The sequence below is a fragment of the Notothenia coriiceps genome, unplaced genomic scaffold (assembly GCF_000735185.1).
Source record: "Notothenia coriiceps isolate Sejong01 unplaced genomic scaffold, NC01 NC01_scaffold00017858, whole genome shotgun sequence".
Classification (NCBI taxonomy): domain Eukaryota; kingdom Metazoa; phylum Chordata; class Actinopteri; order Perciformes; family Nototheniidae; genus Notothenia; species Notothenia coriiceps.
Window position 1 is genome coordinate 197,146 of NW_011350559.1, and position 11,173 is coordinate 208,318.

An 11,173-nucleotide genomic window follows, 5' to 3' on the forward strand; every position below is an offset into this window, starting at 1 on the left:
GGACGTACACAGCCCCCTCCTCGCAAGGGTGTCTGCGTCGGCTCGTTTTTCCGCGCGCGAGGGGTTACCATCGCCTCGAATCAGGGAGCCCCCAAACTCCCCAAACTCAACGACCTCAACCCACCAGGCGTTGCCTCCATTCCCCCACTCCTCAAGGAACTCATACCTTTCCCCGACATCGGCGTTATCTATGTGACACACACTCCTGCCTCTGGACTTAACGCTCGGAGTTAAGGGTGCCCCTCGGTCACATCACATAAAGTCCTACCCCACTATACTAGTTATAAACCCGTGCGGAGGTAGTCCTACGGATTCCGTTTCGGCGACAAGACTACATGACCTCGGAGAACCTCACGAAAGAATCCCTAGGCTCTAGTCGCCCGTAACCGTTTCATTCAGCGTCGGGAACTCTCTGTTTTCCGCACCTGGATCGGAAGAAGGCGCAGTCTGTCTCACTCACTCCCGGCCTCAACCGCTGACAAGGACTTCCACTATCTTCCTCAAAAACGTCGTCGACAAATTACACCCGCGGGAGTTTCCAGTCTACCCGCAGCGTAAAAAGTGTCGGGTTTCAACCACTGACAACTCCTCTCCCATTACAGGCACCGCCTCTTCCACTACCACACTACACCTACTGACTTGGACTACACCCCACGGTTTGAATTAGGCCCGAAGCCAGAATCCTCGACAACTCAGTCCTTCAAGATCCGAAGTTAGGTGCGGACATAGAGGAGGTCCGGTCCATCACTCACACCCACTTCCGTTCCCCGACCGGTCTCCTCCATCCCAAACTAGGCGGACTCCATGTTAACCCATCGTGGAGGTTTTTTAAAAAAGGCCTCAAAACCCACCTCTTCAATAGAGCCTTTCCCTAGACCTTTTATTTACTTATGATCACCCTTTTATCTTATTTTATTCTTTTTACTTATTTATTTTTATTTATTGCTTATTATTCTTTTTACGATGTTAGCACTTCGGGATTTGAATGCAAATATGAAGTGCTTTATAAATTAAAGCCATTATTATTATTATTATTAACAGGACAACGACCCAAAGCACAGAAGTAAATAAACAACAGAATGGCTTCAACAGAAGAAAATACGCCTTCTGCAGTGGCCCAGTCAGAGTCCTGACCTCAACCCAATTGAGATGCTGTGGCATGACCTCAAGAGAGAGATTCACACCAGACATCCCAAGAATATTGCTGAACTGAAACAGTTTTGTAAAGAGGAATGGTCCAAAATTCCTCCTGACCGTTGTGCAGGTCTGATATGCAACTATAGGAAACGTTTGCTGCCAAAGGAGGGTCAACCAGTTATTAAATCCAAGGGTTCACATACTTTTTCCACCCTGCACTGTGAATGTTTACATGGTGTGTTCAATAAAAACATAAAAACATATCATTGTTTGTGTGGTTTTAGCTTAAGCAGACTGTGTTTGTCTATTGTTGTGACTTAGATGAAGATCATAACACATTTTATGACCAATTTATGCAGAAATCCAGGTAGTTCCAAAGGGTAAAAATACTTTTTCTTGCAACTGTACATGTATTCAATTCTGGTCTTAATTCAACATCTTAACAGAGGACACATTTATAACTTAGTTATAGTGAATTATCAAAGACATTATATTTCTATTTGTGTGAACATATAAGTAGGGCAATCTCCATAACAGGGGCTCATGCTATTTTGACTACCACACTGACCCAGGTATGTAATATTGCAACAAAAGACATAAGCTGCAAATGTGATGAATGTATTCCACAAAAACTGAATATGTACATGTTCTAGACATTGTCATAATGCCAAAAAACCTTTTACTTACTTGAATCTGACAAATCCAGTCCAATAAAACAAAGAGATGTTGCTCGTTTGAAGATTCGGAGGTTGTGTGAGTGTATGGCCAGAGGGCAGGACCTATAAACACATTTATTACCCAATAGCATTGTGAGGCTGAACAAAAGGAACTATTGACTATGTAAATGTAGTCTTTTTTAGGATAGCTTAAAGTAGTGTTGTACAATTAAAACCGGGGGCCTTACAGGGTTAAATCCACTGATTCTTGAGGAGGCTTCGTTATTGAAAGGATAAATACAATACCACAGTAAGGCTAGGCTAGGCTATGAAATCAGAAATATTCAAAAATGAACTTGATAAATGTGCATACAAGTGCATGTAAAGTGAAAGTGAAGGAGCTTCAAAGCCTCAACTCTGTTTAGCAGTCTGCAGTTAACCAGGCATACAAATGATAGCACCAAATCAGAATCAGAATCAGAAACGGGTTTATTGCCAGGTAGGTTCACACGTACGAGGAATTTGACTTGATGTCATGGTGCATACATAAAATATAAAACAAAAAATCTCCATATAAAAAAAAAAAATATATATATTTTATCCAGTGTTTTCAGTGCAACTAAAACTGCTCTGGAAGTTGTATGTTTATCTTTGTTGTTCATCAAATGTGTCTCCAGATGCTTTGAAGTGGGTACTTACCTCATGAAAGCTGCAGCCCATTCTCATCTTAATGAACAAATCGCAGTGTAAAATATGTGTGGCACTCTATTGATGAAATGGAAATGGGAATGCTGACCAAGCAGCATTGTTCCAGCACTTCCATAAATTACCAATTCGGGCCCTGTTTCTTTCTTATCAGTACAGCCAACGTGATAACTAACAGGACTCATTAATTTTCGTTTAGCACCCTTTTTTGTTGAAATACCTCTCACATTAATCATGTATTTAACTGTTGTTTAAGATGGTGTATTTATGAGAACATACTTCAAAGGAAGCATAAATTGTCTACAGAGTTTACCGTTAACTTGTTCGTTTGTGTTATCGGAGAAATTACATTTTCTTAAAAAGTTATGTAACACCTACCAATCTGTGTACTACTGTAGATATTGAAACAAATGAAAATAAATCTTAAAATAGCTATCATATTTTAATAATACCAATAGAGGGCAGCTTTCTTAGCAGCAGGCAGATATAGTTAGCTTCCAGCTGGTAAACAAAGTTGGGTATTATCCTGATAGTCAGATATTTCCCTTACGAGGTGGTTGAGACCAAAAACAGAGGTATTAGAGAAGGGATTTTGGACCGGATTTTTGGAAATGATAATCAGCAGGACCACATCTTTTATGATGTAAGATCCTGGGGAATGGAGTTAAATAATTTCACACCAAGAGGCACCAATGACAGAAAAGCTTTTAATACCATTGTAGGATTTACAGAAGATAGTCGGAAGGAAAAGAGTAGAATAATACAGTATACAGCTTGTACTTCTTGATTTCAGTTAATAATTAAATGCTTTGGCTGCTTAATCGCTCACATTACAAACTATCGCAATGTTTACTATACTGTGTTGTGAATTTTAAAGCAATGAAGAAGTATTCTATTCAATATTGCTCTGAGAAATGTCAGTGGAAATGTTATTGTCTTGGACATTTTCCAACAGTGGCAGCATATTGCTGTTAAAAAAATACATCAGAGACAGGCCAAAGGATATCTATAGAATGTGTTTTAAAAGCGTTCAGATTGACCAATGACAGGAAGGCATCGGCTATTTTTTATACCAACCTTTCCTCAAAAGTCAACTTAAACAAACAAAAAAGAATCAGTTAATAATGTAATAACTCATTACATTATGCGCCATTGTGAGATATGACACTATCAGTTCAGTAAGTTGTATGACATTATTTGTAAGTTATTATACTTAATCAAGCTATATTAGAAAATGAAACATCTATGCGTTATTATAATTTATTTCATTGACATTGGTTATTTCATAACTGGTCTGTGTAGGGATTATCCTTTGGGGACCATGAATGTCAATACCTCATTTTATAGCAATTCAACCTGGAGCTAGATATCTTGATCCAGTTAAATAGACGGGCAGAAAGGGTTCAATGATTTTGGCCGATCTATTGAAGCCACACTTTCATCAGAGGAGCAGTTTTCATCTGCAAGACCTTTTTGATAATTAATTGACTGCCCGCTAAACTCCTGTGAGACAAGTTTTGGTTCGAGTCGGATTGAAAATCAAGCTTAATTGAACTTTAAACTGATATTTAATCTTTGCCAGATTGCAGGAGAGGCCTTTGAGGAGCTCTAACGCTGTTGCTTGCTGTCAGTTTTAGTTTCCATAAATAAGCAACACAGAGTATAAGCCTGGCATCCACAATCGATCATGTGAAGACAATTGTTGGTTCCTAGTCCTCTACAGCCAGCTGTATAAGAGCCAATCCCACAGTGGGTGTCCCAGTCTTCGGCTGCAACAAATCTCATTGCCAATGTATTTCATGATGACATGTAAATTAAAGTTTGTGTTCACAGTGCAGCATCACAGTGTGGTCTGATGCTGCCTGATGATATTTCTCTACTCATTGAAGAATTAATAGGCAAAATATCAAAAACTGCCCAAAAAGAGAGAGAAAACAAATCTTCTCATTTGGCAACCAAATCACAGCATCAAACCTGTCGGCAAAGCACAAGGCGTCAAGGACAAGCGCCAATTTCCCAGGGAGTAAAGGAATCCACCAGGTTGCTATTTTATATGCAATTCCAGATGTCTCATTAGGGCTTGATGTCTTTCATCATTATTCTTTCATGTAATTCCATAGCACACAGCATCTGCACTCCTCTCTCAGTGTTTGTTATTTATGTAAATCGTTTTTAGCAAAAAACTAATAATCATCACTCGAAAAAAGAAAAAAAAAGGGAAATCACAAGGTAAATCAATAAGATGGGCCTACCTTGCATAATCAAACAACTGGAAATACCGGCTGTCTTTTTACATTTACTGTATTAACCAGGTGTCTGCAACACATTTCCATTTTAAGATACCACATTTACCAGCCAGAGTTACATTCTAAATGATTCACATCAACATGGAGGTTTTACTCAGTTGTCATGCAACCATAGATGTTCAATTCGTCCATTATTCTAATCACTTTCCGTGAATATCGTCCATGTAAATGTAAAGAAATCTTGCATTTATTAGTTGGCCTTTTGGCCACTTGGGGGCAGTATGAAACCTTTAACCTACAGTACTGCATTTTTTTATATAATGGCACTTTAAAGCTATTGCATCATCAGACAGTTGCCTATTTAGACATCAGCATTCACTTGGAGTCATGTTTTTGGCCACGGATGTCAGTCCAAATTAAAGTCTTTTAACTTAACTACAAATGGTGAAAATGATGCTGACATTATGCTATTACCTTGTAGCTAGACAAAATGTTTAAAAGGATGAAGGAATGTGCTGCATTCACATGATACGCAATAAACTCTTTGCTCACCACAAGGTTTGGCGCAGATCCTTGCGTTGAAAACAGTTAGTTAGATTTGTTTCTATGGTAATCTCCCTATAGCTTATGCCACTTCATACCAGAGTCCTGCAAGGGTCTGATTTTCAAGACCCGCTCCTGCCCTGCACCCGCGACGTGCAATACCAATACCCGCCCTGCCATACATGGCGGTACATATTGCCAATTAGTACCGCAAACCGACCCGACCCCGGCGTCGGCACAAGATCCGCAAACCGTCTCGAACCCGCATATCCTACGAGCTGAAAACATGCAATTATTAACACACACAGTTGCATATTTGGCTCAAAAAGAGTGGGATGTTGGTTATTTTCTCCATGGATGACACTAAAAGCCTCCCAGACGTTGGATTTCGCTCTTGAGGAAGTGTTATTGACAATGCTGAATCCTCGCCTTCACCTCAGCCATCTTGAATGTGGCACACTCAGCAGCAGATTGATGCGGTCCAGAGGTTATGATTATGCGCGGTCCCGCGGGGGGAGAGGTCTGAGGACTTAAACATTAAACTGAATTATCATTATTTTTATATTTATTATGCAACACCCGCATCTTCTTTGTTTTACCCAGAACCTAACTTTTTTTTTTTTTTTAAATACCATGCCTGATGCCTGATGAAACTGAAATGCAAAATGCATGATAAATGCTGGGCGAACCTTTTTTCTTCCTGTCCGGTTTGAACGCACCAGAACATACAGGCATCATTGATAAACAATCCATCTCATGCTATCCCACCAGAGTCCTGCATGTGGGCCTTATGCACACTAAAAGTCTTAATGGTAGGTCACTAAGAGTGTTACTCAAACTGTCTGTTGTAAATGTCAAACAACTCCCAGGAAAAACTTTCTAGATTAAATTTCACCCACTGAATACATATTGCACTGAAAGATCCACAAAGCATTGTTCAAATGTTGTTGACAAACACAGTGATAAACATCCTTGAACTGGGTGTCTCTCACATATTGCTATGCAGAGTGTGCACTGGTGTGTGTAACCTCATTCCACCATTTTTCCCTCTGCAGAGGGAGGCCTGTTGAAGCAAAATTCGACTTTTACTTGATTGTGGTTACTGCTTCGAAACCCAAAGTTTATCAGGGAATAAATAAACCTCCAGGCACGTCCTGCAGTGTGTTTCACAGTAAACAATTAACCCTTTGCTGCACTGTCTCAGGTAGGGATGCACCGAATATTCGCACACCGAAAATTATCGGCCGAAAATGGTTAAAAAGGCCATTTCGGCTTTCGGCCGAAAGGGTTTTAGCACTGAAAAAATATCACCGAATGTCAGAGAACAGGGTGACGTTGATCATACTCCGCATATTTGTCCGGGTGTTTTGATTTCAAGTGGTGGAGTAATCCCGAAGTGGTGAAAGTCTTTGCAGTTACACCCCCTCGAGAAATGTCAGCTGAACACGTTTTACAAATCGCAATCCGCGCCTCTCTCTCTGATATTTTTAAATATCTCCAAGCGGCAGACATGTTGGCTGTGAGCCAGCCGCGAGCATCGTCGCGCGCCGTGCTTGTCGTTGCGTTTTGATTACGTCATCACAACAAAACGTTAGGTTAACAAACTTATAGGTGCATTTGTTGTTGTTGAAGGCCTGGCTGTTACACTCTTTATTTACACTATTTTGGTGTAGGCCTACTGGCCTAGATGTTTATGCAGTTTTAAAGCACCTTGGCTTTGTTCTGAATGCACTTTGTTGTAGTTATCCTACAGAGAAAAGAACATGCACTTGACTTGGAATTAATGTACTGTATGCATTCAAAAGTGCTGAATAAATGTTTTATGGACCCATAATAGTGATTATTATTTAAGTTAAGTTTTGCCATAATCATGTCTTTTTCCATAATCAGGTAGCTGAACAACATTGGTAAAAAATGTATACATTATATATATATATATATATATATTTCTATTAATCATTTTCGGCATTTCGGCATTCGGTTTTCGGCCAACTGTTTCCTATTTTCGGTATCGGTTTCGGCCAAGAATTTCCCATTCGGTGCACCCCTAGTAATAAGGGTGCTAGGAGTGATTTTCGGTGCAGTAATAGGTTAGCATTTTTCGCTCGGGACTAATTCAGAGGGTCAGTGTTAGCATTTTTTTTAGTTTTTTTTTAAGAAAAAAAATGAAAAAGATCAGTTAAATTATTTTTTTTCCGTTATATGGATATAAATCATTCGTAGTTTATTAAATATGAAGGTTCCTTAGACGTTGTTTCCTGCAAATGACGCGATTTCGGGCCCGTAACCGGGTGCGTGGGGAGGTTAAGAAATTAGAAGCTTTGAACTTGTTTGTTATCAAGATGTTGCTTTCCTTGCACTATTGGCGGTACTGCTTTGACACAATACGGTACTGCTTTGACACAATACTGTACATGAATACTGTTAGGATCCATTACATACCATGACCAGTGCCTGCTGGTTAAACTATTAAACATTTAATTGTCGATTTGCTTGAAAAATGTGGGCTTTCCCCTCTTCAACGACAACATTAAACATAATCCTATCCAAACGGTCCTTATACTTTTCCCCTATTTGCTATTGATTGCTTTTAGGTGAATGAAGGTGTGACTGAAGGTCAGGCTTAAACCATCAGGGTGTGTGCTCAGGTCAGGTCTTATGAGAGCTGCATATGAGAAGCAAAGCTCACTCCATACATAATGGATGAGAGGGATTTGCTCCCCGGAGAAGTAGCGAGGACCTAACGCCTCTGGGCTGGTCATATGTATGCACGCCACACACCAGAAACAAAGCAAGCGGAGTTGAAATAGCAGGATGTGCGAGGAAAAGGAAAAGAGAAGTTCAGGAAGGAAACAACTCTGCTGTAAAATGGTGTGATTTCCAATAAACTCTCATTCCTGCTGCGGCAGACAGAGCTGCTGAGATGTTTTGGGTTGGGTAATGTGGGAAGCGGCTGACCCAGCTCATCTGTTGTGGCTGCAGTTTTTCGCTCTGATTTGATCAAATTCTGCTGTTGTACCTGATCAAAAGACACTGATCAAAAGACAGGCAAACAAGAAAGAGAGGAAGAAGCTGAAGTTTCAAGTTTAAGTTTCTGAAAATAACTTGGACTGATGCTGACGCTGCTGTGTGTTTTTGTTTCCTCAGATATTGACGAGTGTGCAGAGGGCCTGATCGAGTGCCACAATCACTCTCGCTGTGTCAACCTGCCCGGCTGGTACCACTGTGAGTGCAGAAGTGGTTTCCATGACAATGGCTCTTACCTGCTCGATGGGAGATCCTGCATTGGTAAGCATACATTGCATTGTAAACATCCTTATCACTGCTTGAAATACCAGTGCCTGAGCGCACCTCTTAATTGCTTTGCTTATCCCCCTATTTCTGTGTTCACAAGCTCATGAATTATGAATACTGTCACTGCGAGGCTTCCTCTTCAGGTCCCTTTTATCTCTGGTCTCCTACATCATAACTTGATTGCCATTCTTTGTCTCATTTATCCTCTTTGAAAATATAGCATGTACGAAAACAGATGCTGGCTTGATGATACAGTATATGGATATGTGTGCTTTAATATGCCATCCAGCTGGTTGTCAAGCCCACTCAGTTTTCTCAGTTTCTCCCTTCATTATTCTATAGGCTTGCTCCATTTAGAAAGAAAATTATGGGATTATTGTGGAAGATGGGGTGTGAAAATTAAGCACATAGGGTACTCCACTTGGGCAGCAGGAGTGGGTCAGCAGGAATGAGACGAGATAAAAAAAAATGAAATATAATATTAATGGTTTCTATGAGTAAAATAAATAATAAGGAGAAAAAGGGCCATTGAGGACAATAAAATAAATGTCAAATAATGAGAATATAAATAAAATAACATAACAATTTATGTGGTAACATAATCATAGAACCCTGAAATATATCATATATATATATATCTATATTTATATAGATATATATATATAAACATTGCGTTTATGTGCATATTGCTGCAAAAATAGACTTTAAATATAAATAAAAACGCTAGGTCCACTGGCATCAGCTCAACAGATCGATTGGGCCCCTGGGGTATTGTTGCTTACGGCCCCCACAGACTATCGGATCACCATGGCTAACGAGCAGGCTAATCAGAGGTCTTCACACTTTCACAGCTGGGGATCTAACATGCGCTGTGTATCCCCCACACACGACCCTAATGAGATATTCATGAGGAACCCACGTTAGCCTTGTGCTGATTGAAGATGTTGAAATGCGCCCCTCAGTCACAGGCGCTCCCACAAAACCATAAATTCCCACATAAAGAAACATATAAAGTAAATTGGTACTCTGTATATGATGAACTGTAAACTAAAGCTTTAAAATTGACTATAAAATATTTGCCTCTGAATTGTAGTGGAGAAGAATTTGAAGTGGCAACAAATGATAATACTTAAGTTTAATGCAAGTAAGTACCTTCAATTTGTACTTAAGTACATAAATTCAATAAATGAATTTGGTAGCTTTTTACCCCCGTTTATAACAGAGTAGTTCATGAGGAACAATAGAGCAACAACTGAAACACGAGCAGAGAGAAGTCAATAATATTTCAGCTGCTTATCTCCCCCCCCATATCTGTAATGCTACTCGGTCAGATTTTTTATTCTACTATCACATTATGCTCTATGAACAAAGTCCTGTAGTAAGTATTATCCTGCATGTCTTTACATTTCCAGGCACAATTTATAACCTGTTTTTCTTTTACGTTGCCTGGAAACTGTTCTCCTGCTAAATCTATGTTTCTTATTTTGTTGGAGCTCGGTGTCCAACAGTGTGGCAACTCACCCACAATTAACCTGTGGAGGTTAGGAAATGAAAAACAGAAACTCAATACTGAGGACTTCTACATTATCTGAAACAAAACATATTTGAAATGTTGAATACAAAGATTTGTTGTACTTTTTTATCAGTTTTGCAGATTTGAGCCGCTCAGATGCTGCTAAGTATGTTGATATAATAACATTAATCATTTTGATCAGTTTATCCTACTGTTTTATTATTTCCAGGAATGTTTCAGATTTAGTTAAAGGAAATGTATTTGTTTTCCAAATCTGGTAAGACGCCCTTACTGAAAACAGGTTCCCGCACGTATGGTCAAATGTTTACCATTGCAACCGTCTTTGTGTATTTCGGTGCTGAAATATTTTCCATAGATCAGCACAAGTACAGCAGCTTGTTGATTCCTAGTGGTGCACGATAATTATCGGCCCGATAATTATCGGTCCGATATTAGGAATTATGACGTCATCCCGATAAACCCGATACAAATATTAATAGCCCCGATAATATACAATATATTTTTTGGGTAAAAAAAAAGAAAAAAATACTGCGGTGTGAGTGGATTGGGATGAGGGGCGCTTGTTTTTCACTCGGCTCCTCCCGTTTTGCCAGTACTGTGGTATTAGTGGTTTAGGAAGAGGGGAGTTTTTCACAAATCCAGCCCTCCCTAACTCATGCCTGGCTGTGACGTAAATGGTGTGCGGCCGTGAAGCTGGGACAGTAAACAAACATGTCGTCGGTAGTATGTGACTATTTCAAAGTTTCAGAGTTAGATAGTTTGCTTGCTATTTGTATTAACAAATGCAATGTAGAAGTTCCACGAGGAGGGAAAAAAGCAACGAGCTATAATACTTCTAACCTGATTAGTCACCTGAAACATCGCCATCGCTACGATGGTGTGTTAAAAGCGTACGAAGACGCCTGCGCTGCTAAACTAGCGGCGAATCCAAAGCCAGCTGCAAAGGCACCGGGGCTTTACCTATCGACGAGGCTTTTGAAAAAGGCAAGAAATTGACAGAGTGACCCAAGGATAAAACGAGGAAAAAAATACGGTCATTTAAGATAAAAACTATTCTT

The 11,173-nt window shown here is 39.7% G+C and overlaps 1 protein-coding gene across 1 annotated transcript in view; it reads left to right on the forward strand.

Annotated features, from left to right (window-relative positions):
- Nucleotides 1–11,173, forward strand: part of LOC104950666 (protein kinase C-binding protein NELL1-like) — a 36,361-nt gene that overhangs the window by 3,180 nt on the left and 22,008 nt on the right. The window contains exons 2-3 of the mRNA XM_010777213.1: nucleotides 603–712; nucleotides 8,435–8,575. Of these exons, the coding sequence (XP_010775515.1) occupies nucleotides 603–712; nucleotides 8,435–8,575 (251 nt within the window). The remainder of the gene's footprint in view (nucleotides 1–602; nucleotides 713–8,434; nucleotides 8,576–11,173) is intronic.